This window comes from Pteropus medius, unplaced genomic scaffold (assembly GCF_902729225.1).
Source record: "Pteropus medius unplaced genomic scaffold, Ma_sr-lr_union100, whole genome shotgun sequence".
NCBI classification, from domain to species: domain Eukaryota; kingdom Metazoa; phylum Chordata; class Mammalia; order Chiroptera; family Pteropodidae; genus Pteropus; species Pteropus medius.
In genome coordinates this window covers 22,018,914-22,034,779 of record NW_024354502.1, presented here as the reverse complement: position 1 = coordinate 22,034,779, position 15,866 = coordinate 22,018,914, and the positions used below count along the sequence as shown (strand labels likewise).

General features: G+C 31.3%; 1 protein-coding gene across 15 annotated transcripts in view; it reads left to right on the top strand.

Moving 5' to 3' along the window:
• VPS13B (vacuolar protein sorting 13 homolog B) overlaps positions 1 to 15,866 on the top strand; it is a 685,469-nt gene that overhangs the window by 323,536 nt on the left and 346,067 nt on the right. For all 15 annotated transcript variants that reach the window (XM_039853834.1, XM_039853836.1, XM_039853835.1 and 12 more), the window contains 2 exons: positions 2,873 to 3,093; positions 15,419 to 15,619. In XM_039853834.1, coding sequence (XP_039709768.1) covers positions 2,873 to 3,093; positions 15,419 to 15,619 — 422 coding nt within the window. The remainder of the gene's footprint in view (positions 1 to 2,872; positions 3,094 to 15,418; positions 15,620 to 15,866) is intronic.

Genomic DNA, 15,866 nt, shown 5'->3' with positions numbered 1-15,866 from the left:
GTAAAATATTTCTGATTACACTATTCCATATTTGAAATGAAAACCTCCCTGAGTCATACTGGATTGTAAAACATAGGGGAAAAAATTAGGAAGGAAGGGGAAGGTACCTTTTTAATTGTTTCTAAAGATTTAATGATTAAGGCTGTAAAAGCAAAGAAAACTCAGTAGAGTATCTCCAGTATTGACCAACATTTGTCTTCTGCATCTGCATCTGCTTCTGGTGAAAAATCAGCAACATGTGATACAGTGTAAGGAAATCCACACTACATGTTTTTCTAAAACCCAGTTATATGTTAATATTATCTATTGAATCTCTCACCTATTATTGTCACATGTAGCACATAGTCTCAATGACTTTATTCCTTTTATCTCAAATCTCTGTCATTTTCTCTCTCTCTTACATTATTTTATCTAAGTTACATCAATGTTTGGTTATATTTAGAGAATTAACTTATTCGTATTCTTTTTCTCTGTTGATAATAATATAATTTGTACACAAATGGAATTCTCAGTTTTCTTGTTTTGTTTTTATTTTTTCTTGTTCTTTAGACAATTTTTTTTTTGAAAATTTCTGAATTCTTCCAGCAATAAGTACTTTCTCTAAAACAAAAGACCCATGTTGTAGTAGTAGAACTTTCCAATTAAAGTAAAAATGCTACTCTTGAAGGTGTCAGATTAGTACATGGTTCTGCTCAGTCATGGATGTCTAAGCATATTTTAGGGAGTCTTGTGTTATAAATAGATAAGGTGTTTTTATTTTGTTTTTACTTTGTGCATGTATTTGTAAAAGGAATACCTGTATGGTTAATGATGTGTTGTATTGGTAATTTTTTTCATAGTGTTTAATTGTGGGAATTTTTGTCATCACATGTTAAGACCTCATCTTCTAGGTAGAGCATACTCTTTAGAAAACAATCTCCATGTTAAGTAAATGGACATAAAGTATTACCTTAAAAGATTCTTTTAAAGACTTAGAATATGATGTACCCAAATTCTATTTATTGGTCTGATTCCAAAATGGAAGCAGACATGTATTTGAGACAGTACCAATGTCATTTGGAATTTTTTTAATTTAACGAATTTAGTTGTGGTGCTCCTCATCTGACATAACCACCGTTTAGCATTTCTTGGATAACATGAAATTTGAAAAACTATATGTAGCTCGCTACCAGTTTTAAAATATGTAACCTCAAATCATTTCAGAATATTTTAAGACAAATTTGGCAAAGCCTTTATTTTGTAAATAGCGTGAAACTTTGTATAGGTTTTAAAATAATTCTAGAATTGGTTACAGATGATTTAAAGTTTAGTACAAAATAGAGTACTATGGTGCTGACCATTTGTTATTATGCAGTTTTCATGGTCTCCAGGCACATTATAGTGGTTTACTATGTAGCTAGGTTTATTTATTATCCAAGTCTCAAATTTCACAGTTTTCAATTTTAATTTTATTAACTGTATTTGGTCAAGATATTTTGCATGTTTAAAATTAAGAGGATCTACCTCATAGCATCCACTGAGTATCACCATTTATGATTCAAATGCCTATTTAGATTTATTTAAAATATATATTTATAGTACAATCCACTTAATAATTCACTTAGTATTATTATTTTTTGTCACTGAAAGATATTGTGAAACTAAAAGTATAGTATGATCCTGGTTCTAATTATGTGTGGGCATGTTCAACACTTATAGGGAAAATAAAAGACTTTAGGGAAATATAACAATGTTAACAGTGCCTGTTATTGGGAGTGACAAAGTGGACGGTGGATTATGACTGGTTTTGATTTTTCTCCTTTATATATTATATTTTCTGAATTATCTTTAAGGAAATACTAGTACCTTTCTAATTAAAAAGTAAATAAGTATTTTCCTTTTGTTTTCAAATAAGCTACTTACTTATAAAGAAGTCTATACTATGCAGTCGATACTGACAAGTGCTAATAGAAGTAGAGTCAAAAATACAAGTTATAGGAACATGTTTTCCATCAAATTGTCATCCCAGTAATAAATGTTTATAAATATTCTAATTTGAGTATACTTTTAAAAATTATTTCGTAAAGTGCTTTTTCTGTAGCCACAATAAAAACATAAGATGGTTTTATCTCACAAATTTATGTTAGTGAATTAATCTCTGTCAAATTAGTAAATGAAAATAGTGTAAAAGAGGGAAAGGAATTTTGCTCTTAATCCTGAACTTTATGAATGCTTATATTTTTGTTCAATGTATTTTATGTAATAAAATATTGTACCTGAGAATTACCAAGAGAAGATACTGAAATGTATCTTGGATCTTACTACCAGAGATTCAGATTAAGTAGGTCTAAAGTAGAAATCAGGATTCTGTATTTTAATTAAGCACTTGCGTGATTCTGGTTCCGGTGTTGCAACAGACCATAGGAGACTGTTTATTCTTTTCCTGTCTATTTCCAGAGCCAGATCTGTGATCACCTTCAGTCCATGCAAAGATTATTGCAGTTTTCTAATTTAACACATTCTCTGTGGTCTCTAATGCATAGTGTATACATTCCCAGCAGTTGTACTAGGGAGAGGGAAGAGGAAGTTAGAACTTGTATTTATATTTTTATCTCATTTCCTTAATTTCTATTTTTGTATATTTTATAGTATACATAATTTTTGATATGGTAGTATGTTAATAAAAATGCAAATATAAACCATTTAAAAGGGTAAATTTTATGTAGCATGCAAATTATGTAGCACATTAGTCTCTGGGACACTACATTTTCTTTTAATGATGCATTAAATATTTTGTATTTCAAATTTAGACAATATACAACTTACTATCTAATGACAGTTAACTACATTTTTGTATATGTTCTTCCCTACTTTCTTTTGTCCCCTTTATCAGGTGATGCTTTTCCTTGGACTGTCAGCTTGCATCATTTTAGCATATATACCCTTTTTGGAAAGCAAGTGACACTTTGCCTAGTGGAACCTATGGGTTGTACCTCTACTCTAGCCGTTACATCTCAAAAACTACTTGCTGCAGGACCTGATACGAGACATTCATTTGTTGTCTGCCTCCATGTTGACCTAGAGTCACTTGAGATAAAATGCTCGAACCCCCAGGTTGGTACATTTGATTTATGAAAGGAAATTTAAAATAATGTGATTTAAGAACAATTGCTGTCCATTTTGTTGCCGAGTTTGTCTTCTATTAAGTGTCCTAAATTATTTTTAACAAGGCCATCAAGATCAGAATGGTTAGATTAAGAATTGCTTTGAAGCTCTCTCAAGTTTTGTAATTGAAACTCTTCTGAAAATGTAATGGTGGCAGCATAAATGCATCTTTTGGCTGATGGAATGAAATCAGTTGCAGATGTAAGGTTTTTAAACACTAATGAGCTGCTTTACCATCAGACCAGAAGAGTCTGTTGAAGTGATCAAATATAATTTTTAATCAGATTATCACTCAGGACTTCTTTTTGCTCAACATATAAATTTTTCTAAAGCACTCTTTACTATTTTAAAAGGGCATTTTGTTAATCCCATAACATTTCAGATGGTATAGGCCAAACATGTTGTATTCAATGGTTTTACAGTTTAATATTAATTTGGATCACCTGGTTTGTATTAGATTGCATACAATCTAATACTTGTTTCTTTGACCTCAAGCAGTTCATAGTATATTTTCTACATAGCTTATCAGTGTTAAATTCTAACTGAAATTTTATTTTTAAAATAATTTTTTTATAATATTAATGGATCTCACAGATCAATATTGATAAATCAATGTGTTTATCGCAGAATTAGTGGTTGCAAGCCAATTTTTGAAGTGGTTTTTTTTTTTTGTTTTTAAATGGGTTCAGATATGACACTCTATATATAGAGCCGCCTTACTGATATCACCCTCCTTCTTTCTCTTCTTCTCCCTACCTCTCTCCCCACACTTTATATTATACAGTTTGGTTTAATTTACATATATTTTTGTGCATGTTGTCAAGATTGGACTTGCTATATATTGGTGATGGTCTTATTATCAAAATGCATATAGTTAGAATTATAATAAGGCAGTTGTGTTAAATAAACACTATCATAAGAAATTAAAATTTGAACAATATCATTATTCCAATTTATAGCCATTTGCCATTCTATTATGACCCACAGTGGTATAGAAGAGAATAATTATGAAATGACCTACCCTTTCACAGATTATTCTCTGAATACTATTGCTGATGGTTGCTGAAAAACATTTCCAGGAGGAAGGGAAACTGTTACGGGTTGAATTGTGTCCTTCTCAAAAGATATGCTGAGTTCCTAACTCCCAATATTTCTCCCTTTATCTGGTAATAGGGTCATTATAGAGGTAATCAAGTTAAAATGAGGTCATTAGGGTAAGCCCTAATCCATTGTGATTAGTTTCCTTATAAAAAAGGGAAATTAGGATGTAGACACACACAGAGGAAAATCAATATGAAGACATATGGGGAGAGGGCCATGTGAAGATGGAGGCTGAGACTGGAGTAATCCAGCTGCAAGCCAAAGAGTACAGGTGTTGCTGGCTATCACTAAAAGCACGGAAGAGAGGGAATGAAGGATTCTACTCAGTCTCAAGTTAGTCTGTTGATACCTCGATTAGGGATGCTAACCTCTAGAACCATGAAACAATAAATTTCTGTTGTTTTAAGCTACCCAGTTTATGATGGCAGCTCTACAACAGATTGTAGAGAGACAGATTCACCTTCTTTTAATCCTTTATTATAGAAGTTATTTAAAAGGAAAAGGTGGAAAAAGCCCACCTCACCTCAGTGAACATTCACTGATAATTTATATATACTCTGGGTGAAAAAGCAAAACTAAAAACATAAACCAATGTCCTCAATTTGTTTTAAAATAATTGAATTGCAAAAGTAACTTTAAAGCAGCTATTACCAGATTTTTCATGAGGTGTAAAGGTAGGCACATTAAATGAAAAAAAGTAAGAATTTTCAGTGGAGAAATGGAAATTATTGAATTTGAAAAAGAGAGAGAAAAAAGGTATAAGAAGAAAAGCCAGAGCTTCAGTGGCTGTGGGACAAAATGTTCTACTATATGTGTAATTAGAGTTCCAGAAAGTAAGGAGAAAGATTGGAGCAGACGAAAAATGAACAATAATTGCAGAAAACTTCTCAAATTCCCAAATTTGCAAAAATAGACTTTTACATATTCATGAAGTTCACCCAATTTTAAGCATGTTTACCTTTGAGAATAAAGTCAAAGAAAAACATGCTCAGACACACTATGATTAAAATCCTAAAACACAAAGATAAATTTTTAAGAAATCTTGAAAGCAGTTACAAGAAGACACGTTATGTCTAGATTTACAATAATTTGAATGAATACGGATTTCTCATTAAAAACTACAGAGGACAGAAGACATTGGAACAATATCTTTAAAGTGGTAACAACAACAACAACAACAACAGCAGCAACAACAACAACAACAACAAAGCTCAAGCAAGTGAAGCTATCCCACAGAAATCAAAATGAAATAAAAGACACTGAAGATGAAGATAAACTAAGAATTTGTCACCAGCAGCTCTACAAGGAATGCTGAAGGAAGTTCTTTAGGGTAAAGGAGAATGATACCGGATAAAAACCTGGATCTTCAAAAATAAAAGAATCCCAGTAGATAGCTTCGTAAATATATATTTAAAAAATTTTAAATATATAAGTGGAAACCAAAATATATAATGTATGCTGGGATTTTTACTGTTTGTAGATGTAATATAGAAGACAACTGAATCATTAAGGTTAGTGGGAGATGCACCAAAGGAACCTGTATGGTTGCCAGATTTCTAAATATCATGAGAAGTGGTACAATATAAACTCCATAAGTAGACTGTGAAAGTTTTATATGTATTATAGTCTCCTAGAATGACTACTACAAATATAGAAAAATACAGATAAAACCAAAAGCCAATAGATTAATTAAAATGCTAAAAAATATTCACATAATCTAAAGAAGTCAAAAAATGGTAACAGTTACAAAAACCAGAGGATAGAAACAGAAAAAATAAATAAATAAAACAAAAGGAGCTGAGCCAGCTTTATCAATGAACACATTAAAGGTTAATGATCTTAACTAGGAGTGTTTATACCAGGAGTTGGCAAACTAAGGCCTGCAGGCCACATTTGGGAACACCCATTTTTTTGGAAATTATCTGAGGTTGCCATCATGCTACAACTGCAGAATTAGGTAGCAGCAACAGAAAACAGTATGGCTCACAAAGCCTATAATATCTACTCTGACCCTTTACAGAAAAAAATTTGCTGACCCCTGGCCCAACTACCTCAATTAAAAGGCCAAGATTTATAGAGTGGGGAAAAAAGCAAGACTGTCTACTATATATTGCCTAAAACAGAAACACTTGAAATTTAAAGAAACAATACAAGTAAATGCATAGGGAAAAAATGCCACACAAACAGCATAAGAAGACTTGACTTGTTTATTTGATATCAGATAAAATAGACATAAAGAAAATTATTATCGGAGATAAAGAGAGACATAAAAAGGGAATTAAGGGAAAAAATAGATGATTCTATTCAATCATAGTAGGAAATTTTTATGCCATTTCTTTCAGTGATTATAAAACAACTAGGTGAAAAATAGGTGAAGATATAGAAGATATGAAAAAAATAGATAATACCATGGTTGTAGTAGGGAATTTTTATACCACCTTTCTCAGCAATTGATAAAACTAGAAAAATAAATAAATAATTGGAGATATAGAAAATACAAAAAATACTATGAGCTCACCTTGATCTAATTGACATTTACAGAACACTATATCCAACAACTATGGAATGCACATTTTTTCCGGTGTACATATTTTCATTGTTTTAGATCAAAATTAATAAACTATATCATCAAACCACTCTCAAATTATATTAGAAATCAAAAATAAATTCTATGAACATTAAACAGCATGCTTCTAAATAATTTATAAATCAAATACAAAACCACTTGGAAATTAGGAAATATTTTGGTTGAATGGCAATAAAAAATTGGATACAACTAAAGCAGTGTTTTGAGGGAAACATAACTTTAAATATTTATATTAGGAAGAAAGATTCCCTTTAAGATTCTACTTAGGAAGCTAAGAAAAGAACAAGGTAAACCCAAAGTAAGCAAAAGGAAGAAAATGAAGAACAGAGATGACTGGATCAGTAAAAAGAGCGAATACAAATCACCAGTATCAGGAACGAAGGGAAAGGTCATTACTACAGAGCCTACAGACATTAAAAGCATAATAAGAGAATAATGAACAACTCTATGCTAATAGTCGTAACAATTTAGACGAAATGAAAATTTTTATTGAAAAAGAACTGTGCACAAATAATACAAGAAGTAGAAAATCTGAATACCCCTATATGACTTTTAAAGAAATTGGATGTGATATCAAAAATGTTCTCATAAAGAAAACTTCAGGCCCAGATGGGTGAATTCTGTCAAATAAGTTAAAAAATAATAGAAATGTTTAACAATTTTTTTTTTTTAGGAATAGAGAATGAAGGATTTCTACCTAATTTGTTTTATGAAGCCAGCTTAACCGTATTACCAAGTCTTGAAAAAGACTTTATAAAAGACGGAATTAGAAATCAATATGCTTCATGAAAATAAATGCAAAGATTCTTAACCAAATATTAGCAAATTGATAATATATAAGAAAGATAGTACGTACTGACCAAGTAGGATTTATCTTAGAAATGCAAGTTTGGTTCAGTATTTGAAAGTCATTCAGTGCAATCCACCATATTAATAAAACAGTGGAGAAAACTCATTTGATATTCTCCTTAGATGCAGGTAAAACACTTGACAAAATTTAATACCCATTCGTGATAAAAACTCTCATAAAATTTCAAGTACTAGAGAATGTTTTCAGATTGATAAAGGACATGTATGAGAAAGCATATATAGTACTAAATGGTAAAATACTGAATTGTTTCCCACTAAGATCAGGGAAAAGTCCAGAACGACTGCTTTCACCACCTGTCTATTCATACTGGACATCTTAGCCATTGTAATAAACCAAGCAAAAGAAATACTAGGCAAAAAGAGATGAGGAAAGAAGTACAACTGTTGCTATTTGCATATAAAATATTTTATGGAAAATTCCAAAGGAAACTAAGAAACTGCTGCTATAACTAATAAACAAATTTATCATTGTTACAAGGAGACATGATTAATGTATAAAAGTCAATTATATTTTTATATACTAGCAGCAGATAATTGGAAAATGGAACGTAATCAATCATATTTACATTGGTGACAAGAAACATAAATGAATATAGCAAAAGATGTCCAAGATCTCTATTCTGACAATCACAAAGGATTGCTGAGAGAACTTAAAGAACACCTATCTGGAAAGATATACATGTTTAGATTCAAACATGTATATCTTACAGAAGACTCAAAGATATTGAACATAATCAAGTTTAAAAATATTTTATCTTTGAAAGACGTATTAAGGTAGCGGGAAGTAGACACTTACAGAAACAATTTGCAACACATTTATCAAACTGTTGTCCAGAATATTTAAAGAATCATTTCTACTCCATAACATGAAGACGAACAATAAATAAAATAACTTGAAGACAAATAATGGGGAAAAGACTTGAACATTCACCACATAAGGTATGTGACTTGTTAATAAGCACATGAAAGGATGATCAACATCATTACTCATTAGGGAAAAACAAAAAACGTGAAGACATACCATTACATACCTGTTAGATTGGCTAAAATAAAGAAAGACAGTATTGTGAACCAACTAGAACTCTGTATACTGTTGGTAGGAATGTAAATATAACAACTTCGGAAAGAACTTGAAAATTTTTGCAAAAGGACTACGTATACCTACCATACAACTCAGCCATTCCTCCCTAATATTTCCTCAGAGAAACAAAAATATATGTATTTAGCAGCTTTATTTTTGTAGCCAAAAACTGAGCACACCCCAAAAGTTTATCAGTAGATAAATAATTGAACAAATTATGGCCTATCCCTACAATGTAATACTACTCAGCCATAAAAAGACGGACTTCTTGATAGAATGCAACATCATGGATAATATCTTAATCTTTATGCTAAGTGAAGGAAGCCAGACTCAAAAGAGTACTTACTATATAATTCCATTTATGTAAAATGTTAGAATATGCAAACTATTGCATTGTGACAGAAAGGAGGTTTCTTGTTGTCTGCAGGCAGGGCTGGGAGCGTGAAGGAGAGAGCGATAAGAAGGATGGATTAGAGAGGGATCTGAAGAAACTTTTGGAGATAATAGAAACAAATTTTATTTACAGTTTATATTTAATAGAATCTCAATCACTATATGATCAACACTAACTGCTACTTGGAGTTGTCTCCCAGAGATCTTATGTTTTAGGGACTTTGAAAGTTCACGATAGCCTTGAGAGAATTGTTCTATTCCACATATTCTGGTTATCCATAGCCATCCCAGCTAAAAATAAATTCTGTTACATTATTGTTTTAGCCTGGAACTCTACTGTTACTATTCTTTAAAAATGTTTTCTTTTACTTTGAAATATTAGTATTGTGATTTGTATGTAATCGTATTAAATGTAATACTGTGGCTCTAAAGTAGAGCTTTGGGATATCTACTTTAGATATCCACCTTGTTTGGAACAAAGCTCAAGTTTTGTTGTTTAAATATAAACCAGTTCTAAGCAAAGGTATCACATAGATAAAGCTTATGTTAGGCCTGGTATTTTCTTCTTAGGTCTGCTCCCTCCTTTTGTCCCTTCTTCCCATCACCTCATTCCCAGGGCCTCCTTCCTGCTGCTCCCCAAGTGCCAAAGGCCCTTTTATTTTTTTGAGAATTAAACCAGAGCTGAATGAACCTCATGCCCTGAGAACCTCTTTTCACTTAAAATGTAATAATTCTTGAATATTCACTTAATTCCCCTTTATCATCTTGCTAAGTCCTCATAAACCAACTTCTATTAAATTGTTACCAGCTATGATAGCCAAAGTCGAGTACAAGATTGTTGAGAAGTTTAAATGAGATACTTATGAAAATATTTTGTAAATTCTGAAATGCTAAATGAATGCCATTTTGTTAGTTTAGGTTGATTCCGGTGTAAAACATGAGAACCTCTTCATAAATTTGTTTGAATATCCCTGTTGGAATGTAGCCCTATTCTTGAAAGACTACGAAGCCACAAAACATAATAGCACTTTGAAGAATCAGAGTGTACTCAAAGATTTGATAGGGAGTTAATACTCTTACATCTTTGTGTGCCGATTAACCCAAATTTTAATGATAAAGCGTGAGACTCCAAATAAACCTCTTTCTTGTGAGTGGTTGCTTTAGCATATGCTTCCAAGACTCTCCTCTGGATTCTGTCAGAATTACAAAGGATGACTTGACTTTTTTTTTTTTTTACCAAGTGAATTCAGCAAGTAGTTATCGAGTACTACATATAAGCCAGGAATGAAGGAAACAAAGATGAATAAGATAAACACACGAAAAAGTCCATGCCTACACACATAATCCAAGTGTTGAAAGCCACAGATAAAAAGCAAATCTTGAAAATATCATGAGAAAAATGACGCATTACATGCAAGAGAACCAAGATTTGATTTTTAGTTTACTTCTCATAGGAAACTATAAAGAGTAACATCTTTAATTGTGAAAAATTTAAAAAGTCTGAATGTAGAATTCTAAATGAAAATATATAACATTTATGAATGAAGATTAAATACATTTTCACATAAAAGAATCTATCACCAGTAGAACTGCACTACAAGAAATGCTAAAGGAAGTCCTTCATGCTGAAGGGAAATGAAACCAGATTTTGAGCATCTTTTCAAATGTTTTTTGGCCATCGTGTTTGCTTTTTTGTGACTTGACAATTCATGTTGTTTATATTAATTTGTGTTTTCCTGATTACTAATAAGGTTGAGCAGTTTTTTAATGTTTATTGGCCAGTGAATTTGCCGTTTTATGAATTGATAATTCATATCATTTACCCAATTTTTTTTTTAAAATTCTTAGCAATTCGAAGAGCTTTCCTTATACTCTATAAATACAAACCCTGTATCTGTAATGTAGTTATTCGCCTTTAAACTTTATGATATTTTATGCCAAAAATGTTTAATCTTTCTTAGTGAAATCATACATATATGTCTCTCTTTATTTTCTGGGTGTCCTACCTTATAAAAAAAGTATCGTGGGCCCCTAAAATACCAACATCCACATGCATATACAATCCTAAAATTTCTTGTACTGTTTTTATTTTTTATTTTGAGATTAGTGATTCAAAATAAACCTCTTTCTCTAGAGTGATTGCTAATCCATCTGTTTTTGTTTTTATGTTTTTGTGAACTGTACTTCTTGTCTTTTTTTATGCCACGGACTTCTTTGAGAATATGATAAAAGCTATGAGCCTTTTCCCAGAACAGTGTAAATACCCAACAATAGCCTTTGCATATATTATCAGAAACTCTGTGGACTTTTGATTATAATCAGTACATAAGCTTCCTGATTCCTTTTTAGGGAAATCATTCCTACTTAAATACGTACCACTTTATCCATTAGAGTGATATCATAAGTGTTGACCCTTGTACATTAATTAATTTGTTTCATTATTGCTCAGATATAGAAGCCTCAAGTAGTTTGTATACATTAAAATATAGTGCCAGCTCTATATGTAGGGCAGGCCCAGAGAAAATTCCTTGTCATATCAGACATTGTTTCAGATTTCAATATTAACTATAGAGACCTAAAGTACTATTTATGTTCCTAGAACTCATTGCCATTCGAGGGCCTTAGACACTATAAATATTTAACCTGGTTGAATATTCAGAGTATTTTTTTTTTCTGAATATTAATGGAAGGGCAATGATATCCATTAACCCTTTCCTTCATCTTAGTCGGTTTACCAAAGTTACCTGATTCCCTTAATGTCTTTAGACACTATTCTTTTAGATATTAAAAGTTGTGTTCATTCCATTGTATATATATCCAAAATTAAATGAGCTTGCAGAATCCTCTCTTTAATATAATAAAATTTCAATTTTCCCTTAGCAAACGAATTGATATATTTTGTCTTTCTATAAGGCATTTCCAGGAAAAAAACTACCTTTGCATTCTGGTGTTTTAAATGTGGAACTAGAGCAAAAATGGGTCTTATGCTCCTTTTCCTATACATTTATTCATAGTTTTATTGCATAGTTTTTGTTTTCACTAAGACAGTGGAATTTGGCATTACTGTCTAATAACATAAGCATTGAATTTAGACAAAACTGGATTAGTCTAAATCCACTCTTTTTTAATTTCTCTGAGCCCCTGATTTTCATTATTATCTTTTAAACAAAATTAGATAAAGGTAAGTATAATGAGTAAGTGTAATGCTCTGAATGAAAAGGGATTTTTTTTGGCAAAAACCTTTTTTGTGAAGCTGAGTTTTAATGATTAATAACAATCCACATGCGAAATGAATCTAAATTAGTTTCCACTTAGAACTCTGCACTGTTCAAAACAAATCAGTAATTGCTTATTGAAATTCCATTCTGCTTTGGTTTCCGTTGATGTTGTGTATCCATGGTTTTTCTTCTTTTTCTCTACCTTAATGACAACTCTTCTATCAGACTGTGTACTCATACGCTATAAGAAAAGTCCTTTCTCCATAACTGATTAGGACTTTTCATAGCCCCTACATCATACTTTGATCTCTTGGCTTTTGCTCTTGCTATTCTTATGACTAGAATGGCTTTTTGCACCCACCTAAATCTTGTATGCCCTACAGGAATGTAACTCCTTCAGGCTTTTCTTAGCCTCTCTAGTCCAAGTCTCTTAAGTCTTATTTCTGATTTATCATAGACTAAGTGAGAAAATGTATATGAAATTAATTTTTAAACAAAATATTACATTTTGATATTTATTCAATATTTGATACTCAAGATATTATTGATGTTCAGTTACTTTCATACATAACCCATATAAAGCTGCCTTACATAGTGCTCATTTTTAGAGATTTAAAAAATTTTTATTGGCATATACTTAAATATAATAAACTGTGATGTTTAACTTATTTAATAGTTTGACATATGTACACCCATGCAACTATCCCTATAATCAAGATAATGTGTACATCCACCATGCTGAGAAGTTTCTTTGTGCTCTTTTGTAGTCAGTCCTCCTTTTCACTCTCTGCCCATTCCAAGGCAACCACTGCTTCTGTCATTATAGAGTATTTTTCATTTGCTAAGATTCTATATAAATGGAATCACAGTTGTAGTCTATCTGTCTATTTGTTCCCTCTCCCTTCCTTCCCTACCCCCGCCCCCCCGTTGATTTTAGTCAGCATAATTATTTTGGATTAATCCATGTTTTGGCATGAATACATAGTTTTGTTTTGTTTTTTAATCGCTGGATATCATTCTGTTATATGGATATACTACAAAGTTCATCCACTTATTGATGAACATTTGAAATAACTTTTTTCAGTTTTAGACTGAAAAAATAAAACTGCTATGAACATTTGTATCCAGGTCTTTGTGTAGACATAGACTTTTATTTTCTTGGAGAAATGAGTGAAATGGCTGAGTCATATTATAATGTCTTTTTCAGAAACTGCCAAACAGTATTCTAAAATTTGCATTCCCATCAATAGCAAATGAGAGTTTCAGTTGCTCTGCCTCTTTGCCAGTCCTTGGTATGGTTAGGCTTTTTAATTTTAGACATTTTAATAGGTGGGTAGTGGTAGCTCATTGTGGCTTTAATTAGCATAGTTTTCAGTACATTTAAAAGAGTAATAGTTGAACATTTATTGCCTTCAAATTTTTTGCCTTATTTTTTTAAACCTCTTAATTTGGAAACAGTCTGAATTTTCTGACAGCAACTCTCTTCTTTAAAAAATAAAAAAACATTAAAACTTTGTCAGTGTTTGCTTGGCACGTTAAATACACAGTGCACTTGGTGACATTTATATACAATTATTTAATGGTAACAGCTTAAAGAAAATCAGAAAGAATGACAATAAAGCAGCATCAATCCATAAGTAAATAAACCTTATGACCTTAGAAGTATATAGAACCTATTTTCATTGCTTTATGCTTTCATTTGTCAGTTCTGTTTAAGAAAAAGTAAAATAATTGCTTTTAAAAATTTGATTTGCAAAAAATTGTTTTTTTAGAGAGAACTTATGATTATGAATGACAAAAGAATTTGAACTAAAAGTTTTCTAAGGTTTTATGATAAAATCTCTAGCCATTAGTTTATTACTATTTTTTTTTAACAAAAAGAGCTATAACCTTAGATTCGAAACCTCATCACACAAAAAGCAGGATAAAACTGTAACCCAGTACTGTTTTATATCAAATAAGGATTGACAACAGTATTTTTATGCATCTGTTCTGCCCACATAAGAAGCCAGCTTTATCATCTGGATGTGTCCTGGGGCTGAAACTTTTTATAAATATGAGAATTTTGCTTTTTTTTTTTTTTTAATGGCAAGCAGAATATGGTATCCATCTGTGGATTTGCTTATATATTGTGTTTGCATTTTTTTCCCTGGGCTTGTTTTATACAGTATATGGCACCGTGTTGTCATACAAATTCCATGATTAATGCTTATTTATGAAATCTTGTGTAAATATCTTAGAACTTAGTCAAACAATGTGCAAGTTAAACATTTTTTCTTTGAATATTGGAATGACAAATCCGAGGGGAATAGTAGGTTGGACGGTTTATGTTCTTTATAGAAGTCTCATATATAATATTTTCCTTTTACTATTCTGTTATATCATTTTTTTTTCACTTTATTTTGCTGGGTAAGAAATCCAATTTCAAATAAATTCCTTAGAGAAACAATTTAAATGTGGAAATCATTCAGAAATAAAAATGGTAATTTTACATATCACTAAATAATTGCATTTATATATTTGATTTCTAATTTTGATTCTGACCTCAGTTTAAGAAGCATTTCTTTGAGTTTCTTCTATTCATGTATTAAAAGAAATCTACTGTCCCATAATAACCTGTTATATTAACATTATTGTAACAATAGTATTATTTTCCTATAAAAATGCTTAATTAATTGCTATAAAATTGTTAATACATGGCAAATTTCACATGTGAATAAATTCATTAGATCTTTTTATAATCAAATTATCATAAAATGCTTAATTGTAAATTTTTACATGAATTTGTTCTCTGTATCTTTCATCAGAATCATAGTGCCATAAAGTATTCATGATAATTTATAATTATATATTGTAGATTATAGATGGTCATGTAATATCATGATCAGTGATACATTGATTTTTGTTTTATACTTGTTTATACTTGTTCCCTGGACTTGTTTTAATTTTCTCACATTTAGTATTTTAGTCCATTATGACTAGAAATTAAAAGACTTGTTTTCCTTTTTTTTTCCTTCTGCTCAGGTGCAGCTCTTATATGAGTTAACTGATATCATGAATAAAGTCTGGAATAAAATTCAAAAGAGAGGCAACCTCAGTCCTTCAGCCTGTCCAGAGACCATGGCAGGGCCTGTTCCTAGTTCTCCAGTTAGAAGTAGTGTAGGCACAGCTCCTCCAGATACCAGCACATGCAGCCCATCTGCTGACATTGGAACTACTACTGAGGTAAGTGTTTCTGAAAAATTCTGTTACCAAGTGAAGGGTGATACGTACCACAGAGTTCCATATTGGGATTGAGAGTGAAGATGATCTCACCTCTGTGGAAGCTGCAGATTCATAAGGCTCCTGAGGAGTTGTGGTAGCAGTAGCTGCATATTTACTCTTCTTTTTATGTCTAAGTGTTTTAATCACTTTCAGTAGTTCAGGACAGTGGGGGTTCTCTGAAATGGTAAAAAGTGAGACACAGTAAAGG